This window comes from Dipodomys spectabilis, unplaced genomic scaffold (genome assembly GCF_019054845.1).
Source record: "Dipodomys spectabilis isolate Male_0828 unplaced genomic scaffold, ASM1905484v1 ptg000156l, whole genome shotgun sequence".
In the NCBI taxonomy this organism is placed as follows: Eukaryota; Metazoa; Chordata; class Mammalia; order Rodentia; family Heteromyidae; genus Dipodomys; species Dipodomys spectabilis.
In genome coordinates this window covers 2,217,949-2,237,287 of record NW_024870833.1, presented here as the reverse complement: position 1 = coordinate 2,237,287, position 19,339 = coordinate 2,217,949, and the positions used below count along the sequence as shown (strand labels likewise).

Below are 19,339 nucleotides of genomic sequence, written 5' to 3'. Positions count from 1 at the left end.
GAGGACTCCAAATGAGGACTATTTGAACAGAATGGTGCCAGTCAGGCACCAGTAGCTCATGCCTGTAATCTAGCTACTTAGGAAACTGAGATCTTGGTCTGAAGCTAGTCCAGGCAGTAAATTCCATGAGAGTCATCTCCAATATCACCAAAAAGCTGGAAGTAGAGTTGTGGCTCAAGTGGTAGAGCACCAACATAGAGCACAAAAGCTCAGGGACAGCACCTAGACCCTGAGTTCAAGACCCAGTACTGGACATGTATACATGTGCACGCACGCACGCTCGTGCGCGCACCCCCCCCCACACACACACACACGAACAATGATGTCTTGGCAGGTGCCAGTGACTCATTACCATAATTTACATTTAATCAAGGGGCAAAAGAGATATGGAGGATCCCAGGTCAAAGCTAGCCCACAGAAAAGTTCACAAGATTCCTTCCCCAAAATAAACAGTAAAAAGTTGGATGCGAGTGTGGATCAAGTACAAGAGCACCAGCCTAGCTGAGTGAGTGGAAAGGACTCAATTCAAACCTCAGTACTTTAGAAAAAAAATATAGTGTGTTGCATACAATTATGACTCTGCTGTTAGCTCTCTCATAACCAAGATACCTCTAATCTAATGTGGCTCCCCCCCACTTTCCACTTAGAGATCTCAGGAAGAGAAGATTCTTATATGCTCTGATTCCTTGTCAGGGAGAATGGAGTCTTAGGTCAGGCCTGGAGCAAGAAGAGGTTTTTTGACAGAAATAAGCGATGGATAAACTCACAAAAGAGGGGATTTCACATGGTTCCAGATTCTGTCTTTAACTCTGGGGTACCTCAGGCAGAACTACGAGGCTGAATAGCTCCTCATTTCCTCCTGGGAAGTCTCCAGGAGAGGAAGGCCTTATCTAATAGTGACCTTGTTCTTCAACATGAGGAGTCTTGGCTCTAACTGGAGTTAAAGTGAGGACAAGCAGTGCCACTCAGATAACCACTTCCCAAGAAAAGAGAAGCACAAAAGCCTGGCCATAGATGCCGGGCCTTTTAGGCCCCAGAAAGTGATGATATGTAGTAGAGGGAGTACCACCAGGATCTACAGGACCCCACTGGTTTTGAGGCAGTGGACAGAGTCATTTGGACTGAGGTGTACCTCATTTCTTTCTGAAAGATCCCAGAAAGCAGAGTCCTACTAAGGTCCCTAGGTGGGACCTTAGTTTTACAGAGGAGACATCTTGGAAAAAATTCCGACTAGATGAAGATAGATTCCATGAGTAGATCTGAGGACCTAAGGTCAGCATCCTGTTGTCAATAAGTTGATGTTTGTGGAACCTCTGTCTCTTCTGATGAGCTTGATCTAGGTATAGGCATAGCGTTGGTTTGGATATTATATAACTCTTTTCAGTATAGGGAGAAATCCTGTGCTCGGCATTCTGTGCTGTTAGGTATCAAAGTTTGCACAAGACAGTGGCTCAAAAACAGAGATGGGGGAAGTGGTGCTGTGGCTCAAGTGGTAGAGTGCTTGCCTTGAGCTGAAGAGCTGAGGGACAGCGCCCAGGCCCAGAGTTCAGGCCCCACAACCAAATTAAAAAAGAAAGAAAGAAAGAAAAAACAGAGATGGGGGGGTGTCTTTTAAGATATCGCCCCCTGCTGTCAGCCTCAGAGACCCCAGATAGCCTATATCCGGATGTGCTCCATCTTCACTTCCTCTGGGACGAAGGCCGAGATTTGTATCCTAGCAGCACAATGTGGCGTGGCCCAAGACAACACAGTATCTGAGACACTGATCGTGACTTCTTGCTATGTACATGTCATCCGAGAAGTCATGAATCCCTGAACCGTGGCGCGACACGTCATCTGACAGATTGTGAATTCCTGCGACGTACGTGCCGTGGTGCCGTTGGGCGCGACATGACGCAGCACGTAACGAATTGATTCGTGAATACTCAAGACTGTTCTGGATTCTAGGTGAGGGCCCTCAATTGGAGGTAAGTTAATCAAAGGTCTCCACTGTTCTACCCCTATCTGATGGCCCCCTAGTAATCTCGGTGAAAACACACATGAGGAATTCCCAGGAGACAGAGACAGAGAGAGAGAGAGAGAGAGAGAGAGAGAGAGAGAGAGAGAGAGAGAGGGGGGGGGGGAGGGAGGGGGGGGCAGAGACAGAGACAGACAGAGACAGAGAGAGAAACAGAGAGAAAAAGAGACAGAGACACAGTCAGTATAATGGAGAATTCTAGATTCTGTCCGTGGAGTAGGTCAGAGCACTCGTTGGAGTTAAATTGAAACCACTAAATTGTTATGAGGGTATTACTCCCCAATCCAGGCATCAAAACAAACATAAAGCCGTATTCCCGTACTTATTTCTGAAGGGGTGTGTGTGTGTGTGTGTGTTTGTGTCCTGTGGCTTCTATTCAGTACCTGGGCACTGTCCCTGAGCCTCACTGTACTCAAAGCTAGCACTCTGCCACTTGAGCCACAGCACCACTTGCGGCTTTTTCTGAGTAGCTTATTGGCGATCAGCTCGGGCTAGCTTCCAACGGCCATCCTCAGATCTCAGCCTCCTGAGTAGCTAAGATTACAGGCCCAAGCAGCCAGCGCCCAACTCAGCAAATCTTTTAAGCGACGTCAGTGGTTATTCTGACTGTCATATCGCAGACCTGAGTGAGAAACAAGGGGAACTGACTCTAAGGCCTGTGTTCTCACACATTCGGTTACTTCCTTGGAAATCTCCCGAAAAAGCTGCTAAGCCATCTTGTTCTTTTTCTATCGGAAGAGTCAAAAACAGGTTGGACTTACTGTATGTCCCAGTTTTGCAGAGAAGACCTAGAGTCTCCCAGAACTCAAAATGAATGTTCCTAAATGATGATAGTTACTACTACTTCCCTTCTCCCTCCCCCACCAAAACAAGGCTTAGGATGCCTCCCTCCATAGCTACATGTAGCCCTGAGGAGTGGACCACACATGGAGGTAAGGAATATGGGAACTCTCTCTTCAATTTGGTAGCATTATTTTGCTCTAGGCCTTCATATAAGAGGAGGCAGGAGAGAGGACCCTGAAGGACAACTAAGGACCTTAGCCTACATATTTCAGAGCAGATCTTCACAAATTCTTAGAACTGAATGAGTCTTAGCAAAGATGGTGTATTGAGCTGCCCTTTCACTTTAGATCGCTCTGGGGAAATAGGGACATTGTTTGGAGGTGTCAAAATTCATGCAGCATAGCTGTTAGTAGTGCCTGGGTCGTACATTGTTGGGAGGGTCCCAGACAGTAGGAACAGTTGATATGATATGATGGTCCTGAGTGTAAACTAGGAGGTGCATCTAACCCAGAGCACAGGGGGACCCACAGGAATTAGATTTGCCACCACATCCTCATTACTAGGGCACACCACAAAGGGGTGGTAGACTGCAGCCTCTACAGTACATTTTAATTATCTCCAAAGGGTTCTCATGGAACAGGCTGACCAGAACAGGAGCCTAGCAAGTTCATAGAGCAGAGATCTTAGAGTAACCTGCAGGGGCAGATCTCTTAAAATCAGAAGGTGTCTACCTGCTAGAAGTGCTTCTATTCTCTCACTCTCTCCCCTCCAGGTTTGTTCCTTGCCAACTCTCAAGCCCTCGCTTTCGCTTGCTGTGTCCCTCACTGCAGGCACCATGCCTCGGGCTCAGAGAAGTAATCGCAGAAGTCATGAAAAATGCTGCCAGGCCTCAAAGAAGACCCAAGAATTGCAGAGTCCTGAGCCAACTAGAAGCACATCTCCCCTTCCTCAATGGGGGATGATTACTCGCTCAAAGTCTGCCTGTACGCCACAAATTGTTTTTGATACACTTGAGAAAGCCCTTTCTACCACTGTCCCTGAAGATGATTCTTCCACAAGATCACAGAAAGAAACCACATGCCAAACTAAGGAAAAACAATCTCCTCTTGTACCCACCAAGAATTCTAATGGAGATGTTCTAAATAACATAGCTCAGGTGTTGGTGGAGTTTATGATGGATAAGTATATAATGAAAAAGCCCATTATGAAAGAAGATATGCTGAAGATTGTCAACAAAAAGTGTAAGAAACACTTCCAGGAGATCCTTAGAAGAGCTGCGTTCAACATGGAGGTCGTATTTGGTATTGATTTACAGGAAAATATTACCACCAACCATTCCTATGTCATTGTCAACAAAATGAATCTCCCTAATGATGGCAGAGTGAATGCTGGTAAAGGTTATCCCAAAACAGGTCTCCTGATGAATATCCTGGGCGTGATATTCCTAAAAGGCAACTGTGCCAGTGAGGAGAAGATCTGGGAATTCCTGAATAAGATGAAAATCTATGATGGGAAGAAACACTTTCTTTTTGGGGAGCCAAGGAAGCTCATCACCGAAGATTTTGTGAAGCTTAAATACCTGGAGTACCGGGAGGTGCCAAACAGTGATCCTCCTCACTATGAGTTCCTGTGGGGCCCAAGAGCCCACACTGAAACTACCAAGATGAAAATACTAGAGTTTTGGGCCCGAATCAATCATACACTCCCCAGTACCTTCCATTCCTGCTATGATGAGGCTTTGAAAGAGGAAAAAAGATACCTCAAAGTCACTGGTAAAAAGTGAGCAATACACACATCCAGGCCATACCTCAGTTATGAAGTGAAGGGGAAAGTCAGTGTTTTAAGAACTGGAGGACTGGGTGTGACTGAAAACACAGAATTTATAACAGAGTATGCTCATCAGGATAATTTGAAGATTTATATGGATTTTTAAAATATTTTTCAAATGTTCCTTGTATTTACCAGTCTGGTGTTAGCATATGAATTATATTGTTAACACATCATCATTTAAGGGTAAGAGTATTATTGTTTTATTAAGCAAATTGGGGAAATTCCCATCATATTTTAAGACCTGCTTCATGACAACCTAGAATAGAGAAAAATGTGCAGTAAAACATACAGAATGGAGAAATAGAAAAGAGTGATAGAGTCAAATATGAAATTTTAACCTGTTTTGCTCTATATTTTATGAAAGTAAAACACAGTAAGTATATGGTGCTGATTTCTTCAAGAATGCAGACTTAAGTCATAATAAACTAGTCTTCCGTGTTCACAGATTCATTCCTTCCCTAAATATCAATTTACCAAGAAAAAAGAAAACCCAGAAACTGATCGTGCAATAATAAAGTCCAGATGCAGCTGTCAAAATAGTGGTACACACTCTTAAGGCAGAAAAAACTAATGAAAAAGTATTAGGAAAGGAAGGACATAGTTTAAAGATGGTTTTGTGTAATTTACCTGACTGAGGTAGTGTTGGACCTTAGGAAACTGTAAACTCCTCAGATGTGAGAGGGCTTCCATTTTAAAGAGAGGCACAAGGGTTGTGGGAGTGGTGAGAAAGATCCAGAGTCTCACAAGTTATGTCTGAGTTGAAAGACTTACACCTTGAATGGGCAAATATCCTTAACACTTACTTGAGATATTGTGAGAATACCAGAGAGGATATTCACCTGGTGGAAGGATGGAACGTGTGTGCTAGCACAGCCAAAACCTTGTACACATGAAGTATTCAGTATACATTACAGCCAGGGAGAATCTGGGAAATGAGGGTGATAATCTGAAAGGACATAGGATGCCTGTTAGACAGTGTGATAGCACTCTTTGACCTCAATGGGGCGACTCAGAGCTTGCTTCATTCAATTGACATTCAATTGGGCTGGGTGCTAATAACCCACACCTGTAATCTTGGCTACTCCAGAGGATGACACCAGGAGATTCTTAGATCAAAGCCAGCTGGGCAGAAAAGTTTTCGAGACTCCATTTCTGATTAATAAGCAAAAGGCAAGGGTGGAGCTGAGGGAGAGCATGAGGCCTGAAGTTCAAGCTCCATTACTGGCACACAGAAATGAAGGTATTCAATAGTTTACCCCCTGTGGAATCATTTGGCAACCTCTAGGCTAGGTCTACAATCTAAGTGATGGTTAAATGGGAGAAATAGAATCAGTATAGATAGAACAGGCAGCTGAAAGAAGGCAAAGTTTATGGTCCTGGAAATACATTTTAGAAGCTTAGTATTACATCAATTGAGGATATCTACCTTACACTGTCATTGATTGATTGATTGATTGATCACACAAGAGGGAAGGATAAAGTGCTAAATAGCATTTTATAAGTTTTCTTTGCTTTTTAATATAGCAAAATATCTACATTTTTAGGTTAAAAATAATACGAGTGTAGTGGATTTTTAACATCAAGGGACAAGTTAACCCTAGCAAGCATAACAAGAACTAGTACATTTTTTTGAAGAGCTGAGGATTGAACTCAGGGCCTTGTATGTGCTAGGCTAACACATTATCGCTGGAGCCCACAACTTTAGTCCTACTTGTTGCTGTTTATTTTGGAGATGGACTCTTGTAAACTTTTCTGCCCAGGCTGGCTTTGAAATATAATCCTGAAGATCTCTGAGCAACTATGATTACAGGTGTGAGCCACTGGAATTGGGCTTAACAGCTGATACTTTTTTTAACATCCCATACATAATACACATTTAAACATTATTATAAGACAAAGCTTATCCACTTCACTGATGAAAAGCATAAAGCTCATATTTGGATAATATGAACAATTTCACATAGCTTGTACGTAAAGGGTTTGTGACAATAACTATGGCTTAAATGTAAAGGACATGTTAATCCATTTCTCCCAACTGGAAGCTGGATTTGTGTCCATATATATATATATATATATATATATATATATATATATATATACACACACACACATACATATATGTGCATGCATGTATGTATCTGTGTGTGTACGTTGCTGGTACCATTTTGGAGATGTAGTCTTGCACACTTTTCTTTCTGGACTGGCTTTGAATCTTGATCCTCCAGACCACAGCCACCTGAGTAGCTAGGCTTACAGGCGTGAACACTGGCACCTACTCCTTATTTCATTCTTTTTTTTTTTTTTTTTTGGTCAGTCGTGGGGCTTGAACTCTGGGCTTGGGTGCTGTCCCTGCACTCTTCAGCTCAAGGCGAGTGCTCTACCGCTTGAGCCACAGCACCACTTCCGGTTTTCTAGTGGTTTATTGGAGATAAGAGTCTCACGGACTTTCCTGCCCCGGCTGTCTTTGAACCTCAATCCTCAGATCTCAGCTTCCTGAGTAGCTAGGATTACAGGCGTGAACCACTGGCACCCTGCTCTTATTTCATTCTTATTCTCACTATTCTCAAATGTATCTCAGGGATAAAAATGAAAGATTCTTTGTCCAATCCCATAGATTGGAATTCATATATAAAACAATAATAATAACAAAGTAATCGAGAGGAGAGAAGAAAGAAAATATTGTGACAACATGATTGTCTACATATGCAAAGTCAGATAACCTCAAAAGATTATATGTTATATATTATATATGTTACATATAGATATGTTATAGATAGACATTTTAGACAGCTTTTTCTTTTAGAAAGTTAACCTTTTTTCAGTACCATAGTTTGAATGCAGGCCCTTGAGATTTCTGGGTTTGCTTCATAACTGATACTGCCACTTAAGCCATGCCTCCAGCCTGTTTTTTTATCGTCATCATCATCATCATCATCATCATCATCATCATCATTATCATCATCATCATCAAGTAGTTGTGCAAAGAGGTTACAATTTTATGTCACATTTTGAGTGCAATGCTTCTTAGTTAATGTCACCTCTCCTATTGTTCTCCTCTATTTTCCCCTCCCATTCCTACTCTCAAGTTTTATAGATCCCAGCTTGGTTTTTGCTAATTAATGGGAGATGAAGTCTGGTGGACTTCTCTTCCCAGGGATGGTTTTGAATTGAGATCCTATGGATCTCAGCCTTCTGAGTAACTAGCGTTATAGGTATGAGCCATCAGCACCCAACAGAAAGGTATTTTTTTTACCTTTAAAGAAAGTGAATAGATCAATGTGCTTTCTCCCTCTTTTTTATCTGTCCCGAGAAGCTTTCTTGTGTTACAAATTCTTCATCTTATGCCAGGCCACAGTTGCTCACACCTCTAATTCTACCTACTCAAGAAGCTGAAATCTGGAAGATCACATTTCAAAGCCATATTGAGCAGAAAATCCACAAGACTTCATCTCCAAAATGTCTAGTAAAAAGCTAGGCTAGAGGTATGGCTCAAGTGTCAACGGCACCAGAAGAGGAAGCAAGATGAGCAAGTATGATGCTCAGATTTTTGTAGGCCCAGTACTGGAAAAAAAATAAAAAACACAAAACTAAGAATTCCCCATGTTTGATAACTCCTGGGAGACATGGACCCTGGTATGAAGTATTTCCTCATTAAAGAAAACAGGAGCCAACATACATACTCTTACGTAGAAAAAGTAAAGGGACAATATGCCAGGCAGAGTTATCAGCCTGGGCATCTACTCTGTTTTTTTTCCAAAGTTCTCAGAGACTTTTGCATCTTGCACTAGGGAAGTCAGTAGAGGGGAATCTCAGTCTCTGACATATCAAGTGAAGGACCCTGAATAAGGGAGGAAAACACCTAGAGCAATGGGGCCTTGAGATCCATGACCTGTCAGCCCAGAGAGTTCCCAAACAACTCTAACAAGATGGGACTGAACCATACTTCCACCTTGGTGGTCTCAAGATGGTCAAGACCTTGCTCTGAGCTCTCACTGACCCAGGTCCATAGAGGGAAGATAACCCAAGTTGTGGGTAATCTGCAGCCACTGGAGCACTGGAGCCACCAAACCTCTCTTGGTGAGACCACCACAGAATCTTTTGCCATAGATGAGGGTCACACATAAGTATCAGAAAGCAGCCCTTATAGCTTTCTCAGGAGTAACAGTGAAATGAGAGTCCAGGTCTACGTGGGCGTGGTTCCAACTCAGCAGAGGGAGGAACTGGGTCTAGGGTCTCCTATCAATCAAATTTAGGATCTTGAGTTCAGATGCTTAGAAGTGCAGACCATGATAGGACATCAATCTGTCTGTCCTAGATGTCACTTCTGCAGACTATGCCACTTGTTGCCAGATAAAGCCAACCCCTTTTCCTCCTGTCCTGAGGAGGTACAGTTCTTTTATGAAGCAAAATTCCTAAGAATAGGAGAGTCCAGACCCTGCTAGGAGTCAAATGAAGAAAAGCAAGTGAGAAGTGTGTGGTACCATCCACCCTGAAATACAGATGGGAACAAATGAGTTTGAGTATGCTCAATATTAGGCAGAGTGTACCCAAGCCTACAAATTCAAAAGCAAGTTATGGGGCTCAGAGTTCATCAGCAGGCGCCAGTGGCTCATGCATGTAATCCTAGCTACTCAGAAGGTTGGGATCTAAGGGTTGAGGTTCAAAGCCAGGCCAGGCAAGAAAGTCCAGGAGACTCATCTCCAATTAACCATCAGAAAACCGGATGTGGCACTGTGGCTCAAGGGATAGAGTGCTCACCTTGAGCTGAAGAGCTCAGGGATAGCACCCAGGCCCAGACTTCAAGCCCCATGACCAACAAAAAAAATTAAAAATAAATAAATAAGTAAATAAATAAATAAAATAAAAATAACTCTATTTATGTGGAACAATTTTAAGTTCACAGCAAAACTAAGCAGAAAGTACAGAGTGTCCCTGTACACATTCTGTCCCCATCCCTGCACAGCCTTCCTTAGATCAATATCCCCCACCAGAGTGGCACACTGGTTCCAATGAATGAACCTATACTACACACCACTTTAGCATAAAGTCCATCGTTTATATTTATGGTTCATTGTGTGTTCTGGCAATTTTCAACAAATATATACTGACATACATTCATCAATATAGAATGATTGCCCTAAAATTCCTATCTTATTTATCTCTCACTTCCTCTGTCCCTTGATCTTTTTAGATCAATGGCCTGTAAGTTTTGCCTCTCCCCAAAATGTCATATTTTCAGTCTGTAGCCTTTTTCCACTTAACTGTAGCCAAGAGGCCAAAAGCAATAATATACAACCTTTTCAAATTAAGTTCTTTCACTTAGTGATAGGTATCTAAATTTCTTCCATGTCTTTTCATGATTTGGTAGCTCATTTCTTTCAGTGGTGAATAATATTCTGTTGTCTAGATTTACTATAGGTCATATATCCCATCACATACTGAAGGACATCTTGGTTGTATTCCAGTTTGCATAATTATGAATAAAGCTTCTATTGACACTAGTGTGCAGATTTGATTGTGTGTGTGTGTGTGTGTGTGTGTGTGTGTGTGTGTGTGTGTGTGAGTGAGTTGTGGGGCTCAAACTCAGGCCTGGGCACAGTCCCTGAGCTTTTCACTGAAGGTTAGTGCTCAATCACTTTAAGCTACAGTGCCACTTCTGGTTCTTGGAGTCAAGAGTATCACAGGGACTTTTCTTCCCAGGCTGGCTTTGAACTGCAATCCTCACATCTCAGCCTCCTGAGTAGCTAGGATTACAAGTGTGAGCCACTGGCACCTGGCTTGTGTACAGGTTTGTCATGTACATGTACTTTTTCAACTGGTTTAGGTAAACATCACAAAGTACAATTCTTGAGTAAATATCAAGAAGTACAAATCTTATGGTGAAAGCATGAAATAAGTATCAAACTGCAAAACTATTTTCCAAAGGGGCTTTAACCTTTTACATCCTCACCGGCAATGAATCAGAGTTTACGTTACACAATATTCAGGTTCTTCCATCTCTTGCTCTCTGATCCACATTCCTGCCGGTTAACCCTGACCACAGTCACTATGTCTCGGGGTGAGATGTAAGATACATACTTTGAGCAACCCTGCCTGGCCCAAAGTGAGATCCCATGTCTCAAAAGTGCTCAGTACTCTCCCTCCTACCTCCTACTTTCCTGTTTTAGGGGAGGATCCAAGAACACAACTGTGCTAGGATTTTCCAGAAGCCTCAGAAATCCCATTTTCCAGCAGCATTAGTTGTCATTGTTTTAGATTGTGACCATCTAATAGATGTGCAGTAATGTTATATCTAACATCACCAAATCTGTTGGTTGATATCAAGTGCTAAATGAGTTGTCTGTTCAGATCTTTTGCCCATGAGGAGGTGCTGACTGGGGTTTGAACATAGGGCTTCACAGTTGTTATGTAGGAGCTCTACAGTTGACTAAGTCACACCCCTGGCCCCTTTCTGCACTACTTTTTTTCTTTTCATGAGAAATGATTTTCTTTTCTTTTATTTGTGCCAGTCTTGGGGCATGAACTCAGGGCCTGGGTATTGTCCTTAAGCTTTTACACTCAAGGGTACCACTCTATCAATTGAGCCACAACTCCACTTCTGCCGTTTTGGTGGCTAATTAGAGATAAAGAGTTTCATGAACTTACTTAATGGGGCTCACTTTGAAGTGACATCCTCAGATCTCAGTCACCTGAGTAGTTAGGATTACAGGCTCTATTTTATTTTTTCCACACTTTATTAATATTTGTTAGTTGTACAAGGAGGGTTTATTTTTTTACCTGTCCGTACATCCATACAATATACCAAGGTCAGACTCACTCCCTCTATCACTCTTGCCCATCCCCTTTCCCCCTTCTCAAACCAATCTCAACAAGTTTCATCATTCCCTTTTCACACATTATTCGCCTTCCTTCACCCTCTCTTCTCTCCTTATCCGTTCATCCTGGTATCTACTCTTATCCTCCTTGACAAGATTTGTTTTGCATTCCTGTCACAAGTTTTTTGAAAGATCTAGTTCATTTAAGGAATCATTTCACTTTTGTCTGACCCACTCCTGGATTGCATTTTTCCTATTTATCTTCCCAGTAAAGCAGGGACGAGAGATATGCCCCACCAGAGTTGATCTTGAGCCATACTGCTTCAAAATCTCAGCCTTCCACATAGCTAAGTTGACACATACACGCCACCATACCCAGCTACTGATTGAGAAGGGGTCTCAAAAACATTTGCTGATGCTGACCTTGAACTTCCATCTCCCATTCTCAGCTTCCCAAGTAGCTAGGATCATAGAATGATTCAACATGCTGAGGTCTTTTGACTATTTTAAAAAATAGAATTGTTTATTTCTTACTATGGAGAGTTAAGAATTTTTTGTATACTTTGAATCACAGCCCTTTTTCACATGTATCATTTAAAAATATTTTCTCCCAGTCTGTGGGTTCTCTTTTCATTGGCTTAATGTCTTTACCAAAGCAAAAAAATTTAAAGTCAGTTAAGTCCAACTTATCAATTATTTCTTCCATGAATACCAATCATATCTGTCATCAGTTCTAGAGAAGGTGAGATCACTAGCCTGAAGGTCCTGAACATACCTAAGAGGTAAGTAATTTTAAGCTGGCTGCATAGTGTAAGGTGCTGAGCAGAAGCAAGAGATTAGAAGGTTCTAGAGTTGAAAATCCCACTCTAAAATAGAAAAGTACCTTTCACAGAGACTTTGGACTATGACCAAACCAGAGAGAATCTTCACCAGTGACTGGGATTGAGAGTTTCTTGTGCTTTTATCATAAGTGACAGCAAACTAAAACAAAAACTAAAACACCCCAGTACATTAGTAGTTATTATTATGCATCTAGTATCCAGAGAGCTTCTGAAAAATAAGATTGATACTCTTTTGAGGTTGGAAACTCAGAAGTCACTGGGTTGGTATTATGCCATGGTCTGGGGAGCCCATTCCAATAAAGAACCAATGTGTGTGTGTGTGTATGTGTGTGTGTGTGTGTGTGTGTGTGTGTGTGTGTGTGTGTGTGTGTTTGTGTGTGTGTGTGTGTTTGTGCATGCATGTGTGTGTGTGTGCACACCCGCGCACGCGCATGCAAACTATAAAGGACATCTGGATTTGGCATTGTGGCTAAATTCATGAAAATAAGAATGGCTTGAAGGAAAGGCTAGAGTTGGTCCTTAAACTAATTTCTAGAGAATTTAAGTTGCATTATTCCATTTAGAAAGTAAAATATGATTTAATGGGGTAAGTTTTGCTTATCATGTCTTTGTAAACAGTATTTTTGGCTTAATTTGTTGTTTTTGTTCCTATAAGTTCTCTTATTTCCTAGATTAAAAATGATCAGAAAGGAGAATGATATCTTCTTGGTTTTAATCATTGTAATAATAACAGGTACTGTTTTAAATCTCAATTCCCTCCAAATAATGTGCCAGATACTTTGCACACATTAAGTACATTCTACAACAGATCTTATGAACTGATTTTGCAGAGATAATCTGAGATTCATACAATTCGGTAGTGTGCCCTAGCCACACAGCTAGTAAGTGATAAGGCTAGGACTAGACTCTTGCTCACAATTCCCCTAGAACTCACATTCATCCCTGATTGTGGCTAGCCATGCACACATAGCTTATGTTTTTTTTCATCTACAATTCAAAAATGAATCCACAATGACAAACTCTGTGTCCAAAGCATTATATTGCTATATACAACCTAAGAAACAGGAATATCAAAATACTTGACATGTGAATAAGGAGCAAAAAGAGATGATGATACTCAAAGCCCAGTATTGAAGGATCATGACTTTAATCCTAGCTGCTCAGAAGGCAAAGAGCAGAGGGCTCCCAGTTCAATGTGATCCAAAGAAAAGGGCTGGAAGCATGGCTCAAGTGGTAGAATGACAAATTATCAAGCAAGAAGTTCTAAGTTCAAAACCTATTACTGAAAAAGAGAAGGAAAAAAAAGTGGGGGGATAGAGATAATGTGGTCAGCTATATATGCAAAAATCAGATCCATGCTATACTTTTCTGTAGAAAGTAAATCTTTTATAACTACCGTTTTGTTGGCAAAGAAGAAATAGTTAAGTGGGGTGGGGTTTTCCCTCACAAACCAGAGCAACATCTATCCTGAAATCCCTGTTTGTTTTTTAAGCTGGGACATAAAACTAGAATTTTACTTAGGATACCAGTACATAGACAAATATGAAGCAAAATATGAGCCGATAAAAATGAAAATGTCTTAGTGTAGAATATCAGTGAGCAGCAAAATTAAAATGAAACCAATAGTGTATACTCAGTAGTAAAAATAATATCATATGCTCATGGCTTTTGCCTGTAATTCTAGCTTCTCAGGAAGCTAAGATCTGATGATCATGGTTTGAGGCCAGCATGGGCAAGAAAGTCCATGAGACTCTTATCTCCAATTAACCATGAAAAAGCTAGAAATAGAGCTATGGCTCAAGTGGTGGAGTGCTAGCTTTGAGTACAAAAGCTCAGGGGCAGAGACCAGGCCCTGAGTTCAAGCCCATTTGAAACACACACACACACACACACACACACACACACACACACACACACACACACACACACACACACACAAAACCTGGCAGAGGACTGAACAAGAACAATAAATTCATATATTTTAACATGCTAACATAAACTCCTGATTTCAATTACTTTCTTGTCTCTCATAAATTATGGTTATAATACCTTTAAAAAGTATCTCAAAATCCAATTTGGGTGAAAGAGACACACAGAAAAACCATGTGGCCAGAAAATGTATATAAGTTAAAATTAAATAGGGGAAAAGTAAATGTAACTTCCAAAACAAAAATCTGTTTTCATTAGCTTTCCTAAGCTAAATTATAAAATATTTTACTCTACATAAGTTAATTGGGAACAAATATAGATTTATCAATATAGTCATTGAATTACTTGTCTTTTGTTGCAATTTCTAACACATCACTCCTCGAACAAAGCCCTCTTCTCTGCTGGGTTTGTAGGCAGGAAATTCGCTGGATTTTTGCAGGGTCATATGACAATCCCTCTGACTTCTCATTCAAAATTATGATACAGGCAGAACTTCCAAATTGAGAGAAGCAGGTTCAAATAAATAAGGAAGAGACTTATGAGATTGGTCACTTGTCTAACTAGGGGTATGAATGAGAATTAATAGTAACACCCTCTCCAGAGAGGCCCCTCAAAGGAGATCCCCAAAGTTTCCTCTGCTGTTTGTTGTAGAAAGTCCCACACAGATATCAGGCTGATTTCTGCCTGGAAAATCTCAGATGGGGTAAAGGTTTCATTCTAAGTGGAGATAGCCTCAGATTTTGCTGAGGGAGAAGATGGAGGATCTAACATGAATCAGTATTAAGACTGTTAGGAGGAGACCTTCAGTATCAGAGTACCTCACAGATCCCACACCTGGCTTTGAAGCACCAGAGTGTCTATTTTTAACCAGAAAGTCTCAGAAAACAGTGATGATTTAGAATGGTCAGGGACCTACTTCTATAAAATAGAGAGAGAATCTTAGACAACTGAAGTCAAAAGGAAGACCCTTGAAGTAGATTAGCCAAAATTTTGTTAAGAAGTTTTGTATCAATTTTGGTTTCATCTAAGAAATTGGTCTATAGTTCTCTTTCTTTGATGCATCCCTGTCTGGTTTTGGGATGAGGGTTATGATGGCTTCATAGAAAGAATTTGGTAGTGACCTTTCACTTTGAATTTCATTGAAGGGTTGGAGGAGTATTGGTGTGAGTTCTGCTTTGAAGGCCTTGTAGAATTCAGCTGTAAATCCATCCAGTTCTGGGGCTTTTCTTGGGTGAGAAGTCTGTTACTGCTTGTTGCCTCCATCAGAAAGAATGACACCGTCCCATTTGTTAGGAAATAGGGGCTGGAAAGGTCGCTCGGTGGTAGAGTGCTTGCCTTGCATGCCTGAGGCCCTGGGTTCGATTCCTCAGCACTACATAAGCAAAAAGAAAAAAGCTGGAAGTGACGCTGTGGCTCAAGTGGTAGAGTGCTAGCCTTAAGCTGAAGAGCTGAAGAGCTGAGGGACAGCTCCCAGGCCCAGAGTTCAGGTCCCACAACCGGACACCCCCCATTTGTTAGGAAATGGACAGACTTAGAAAAAATATTAAGTGAGGTAAGCCAGACCCAAAGAAACATAGGTCCCATGGTTTCCCTTATTTGCAATAAGTAGTATATGTTTGGATAAACAGAGAAGGTCAAAAGCTATGTACATATGACCATATAAGATGATGCTAAGCAAAATGAACCCCACGATAGGGACACAAGAGGTTTTATCTTTGTTGCTGTTCTTTTTAATGTACTTATAATGTACTATGTGATTTTTTTGTTTCTTTTGTATGTTTTTTCCTCCATGTATAACCCCTGTTTTCACTGTATTTGATTCTGGTGCCCTGCATCTTGTATATACATTTTACTAATTTGGGGAGGGGAAGGGAAAAAGCAAAATGTTGAAACAAGGACACAGGTTGGCCCATTCTAACAATGAGATGTACAAGACACTATGTTAAAAATGAACTTTACAGCTTTGGGGGTTGGGGTGGGGAGGGAGGAGTTAGGGAGGTGGGGAGGGAAGGGATAGCAGGGGTAAAACAAAGGAGGGGATAACAAAGCTTGATAGGAAATGTACTCATTACCTTACTCATGTAACTGCAACCCCTCTGTACAGTATCATATATATATATATACATATATATATATATATACATATATATATGGAGAGAGAGAGAGATGAAGGAAGACCCTAAGTTCTAATAGGATGATACATTCCAAAATAGGGAGACAAGCCCAGCTTCTTGCTCTCAGGCTTGAGAGGTTCGGTGGGGAAGGCAGGTCTATAGCCCAATTTCCTCTGAAGGGACTGAGGAAAGTGTGCTTTTGGTTTAAAGCCTATGAGACTTCGGGCAATATCGTGAGGAATCCGAAATGCTGCTAAATATTGAGGTGATGACCTAGAGCAGACCAACTTTAAAGCAGTGGGCTCCTTTAAGAACTCACCCTAACGTTTGACTACCTCCCATTCCCCCCCCCCACACACACACACACAGGATATAGTTTCCTGCTTACTTCCTTTGCCTTGCTGAGGGAAGAAATTGGGTCCTCCAGGCCTTGCAGAGCCGTCTAACTTGGATCCCAGAAGCAGAGCATCAGGCGCTGCCTTGTCAGAAATTTCAGGCTTCATCTAGGCGGAGTCAATCTAAAGGTCCCTGAATGTGAACTCAGAGTTCCCTCAACCCCGACAATCCCACGTAACAATCCCCCTACCTCATAAAAACCCTCCCCGAAGGCCTGCCCGGGGTAGTCACTGGCCAGTTGTAAGACGTTGAAGAGACTCCCTTTTAGCCGTCTCTGGAAATCAAGGGCTTTCTGCCTGATGAAAAGCCCCTGCCCGGTTCGAACCCCACAGCGGGCAACGGTCTTGGTTGTAAAAGAAGTAAGTTTCCTAAAGAACTTTGAATTGTCCACGTGAGCTGAGGAAAGGGCCACGGGGCACTGTTGCTGGGGCTTGAACTCAGGGCCTGGATACTGTCCTTGGGCTTTTTGCGCAAAGCTAGTGCTCTACCACTTGAGCCACAGCTCCACTTCGACGGGGTTTTTTTGTTTTTTTTTCTTTTTTTTTTGTTTTGTGGGTTTTTATTTTTATTTTTTGGCCTGTTAATTGGAGACAAGTGTCTTTGCCTGCCTGGGCTAGCTTCCAACCCCGATCCTCCCAACTCACCTTCAGGTCAGAGGCTTGAGCCACCAGAGCCAGGCCTCCACCGGTTTTCTAAGGGATCGGCTGACCAAAAACAGAGCCCAGTGGATTCATACAGTAGTCCTCACTCAGAAACCTACAGAGGTGGCTCCTTCAGAGCTCAAGTGGTATCCCCTTTGTGGAAGTACTGACAGGATCTCATTTTTCCTCCCCAGGTCCCAATACTTGCTCTCTAGCCCACATTCCTGTCTGCGTTTCTTTCACTGCAGTCATCATGCCCCAGGGGTTAGGGAGCAAGCTTCGTGCTGCTCAAGACAAACGCTACCACGAGACCCAACACAGTCACCAGAGTACCGATGAACCTCACGCCACCAGAGCTGACAAAAAAGAGTCCACCTACTGCCCTGGAGGTGGTTCTAGAGATACCATCCCCAGCACCTCGGCTGAAGATTCTCCTAAGAGAAAAAATGGAGCTCCACCTACCATCTCCAAGGCTCCACATACCACCTCCTCGAAGGTGCCAGTCACAGCCACCACCAAGGCACCAGTTGCCACCACCACCGCCAAGTCACCAGGCGCCGTCACCACCGCCACCACTACCAAGGCACCAGTTGCCACCATCATCACCACCAAAGCACCAGTCGTTTCCACCACCAAGACACCAGTTGCCACCACCACCAAGGCACCAGTCGCCTCCACCTCCAGAATGCCACCTCCCGCCACGTCCAAGGCTCCACTGGCCACCACCTCAAAAGATACTGCTTCTGACTCTCTCAAAAAGTCTAGTAAAAGTGCCAATCCCCGAGGGGCAGAAGCTGCTCATCCTGCCAGGGCCCCACCTTTTACTGAGCATCCGTGGAAAGATCTCATTCTGAGAAAGGCCGGGATGCTGATGCAGTATCTGCTGTACAAGTACAAAACCAAACAGCCTATTGTGAGGGGAGAAATGATTAAAATTATCAATAGAAGATTCAAAGACCATTTTCCTGAAATACTCCAGAAAGCATCTGAGCGTATGGACCTTGTATTTGGACTTGAGTTAAAGGAAATCAAACCCAATAGTCCATGCTATACCTTAGTCAGCAAGGCAGAATTTACCAGCAGTGGTGGGATGCCCAGTGGCTTAGAATTTCCCAAGAATGGGCTTCTAATGCCTCTGCTGGGTGTTATCTTCTTAAATGGCAACTGCGCTACCGAGGAGGAAGTGTGGGAGTTCCTGAGTATTTTGGGCGTTTATGATGGGAGGAAGCACATTATCTTTGGGGAGCCCAGAAAGCTTATTACTCGGGATATGGTGAAGGAAAATTATCTAGAATACCAGCAGGTGCCAGGTAGTGATCCTCCACGTTACCAGTTCCTATGGGGTCCCCGTGCCCATGCTGAAACCTCAAAAATGCAGGTGCTTGAATTTTTAGCAAAGGTCAATGATACTGTTCCTAGCGATTTCCCTGGCCATTATGAAGAAGCCCTTAGGGAGGAAGAAGAGCGAGCTAGAGCTAAAGTTTCAGCCAAGGATCCAGATGTACCTGGCACTTCCTCCCACCAGCAATGAAGTTGAAGGCAAATTCATCACTTAGTTGTAAAGAAGCTGATGGCGATAGTGTAATATGTTAATACCTTGTGTTCCTGTTACACATTATTATTCAGACATCTCTCTGTTGATAACAATCTTCCATTTCAAAGCCATGGTTATTAACAGCATAGATCACATGTTTTCAGACTTCAGTATAAGAACTGTTACTGTGAAATACATTGTAAAAAAAATCTACAAAAATATCTGTTTAGAGAACCAGAAAATATGGTTTGGGCATGAAAATGTTTTTGAAAATGTGTAACAGACCCCCCTGCATATAATTGGAGTATTTAAAATAAAGCAAAACATCTAAACATAGTTGTTGGATTGCCTTAATTCATGTTTGTTTTTCTTTTGTGAAATTCAAAGATATATCCTTGCTTTTCTGATTCGAGAATGAAGATAAAATATTAAAGTATA

At 42.1% G+C, this 19,339-nt stretch overlaps 2 protein-coding genes across 2 annotated transcripts; both read left to right on the top strand.

The window, feature by feature from the left end:
• Positions 1-1,890: 1,890 nt before the first annotated feature.
• Mageb3 (MAGE family member B3) lies at positions 1,891-4,583 on the top strand. The gene is made up of 2 exons (XM_042692442.1): positions 1,891-1,902; positions 3,573-4,583. The coding sequence occupies exons 1-2, from the start codon at positions 1,891-1,893 to the stop codon at positions 4,581-4,583; spliced, it is 1,023 nt and encodes a 340-aa protein (XP_042548376.1).
• Positions 4,584-10,585: 6,002 nt separating this feature from the next.
• LOC122118603 (melanoma-associated antigen B2-like) lies at positions 10,586-18,898 on the top strand. The gene is made up of 2 exons (XM_042692441.1): positions 10,586-10,688; positions 17,562-18,898. The coding sequence occupies exons 1-2, from the start codon at positions 10,586-10,588 to the stop codon at positions 18,896-18,898; spliced, it is 1,440 nt and encodes a 479-aa protein (XP_042548375.1).
• The last annotated feature ends 441 nt before the right edge of the window (positions 18,899-19,339 follow it).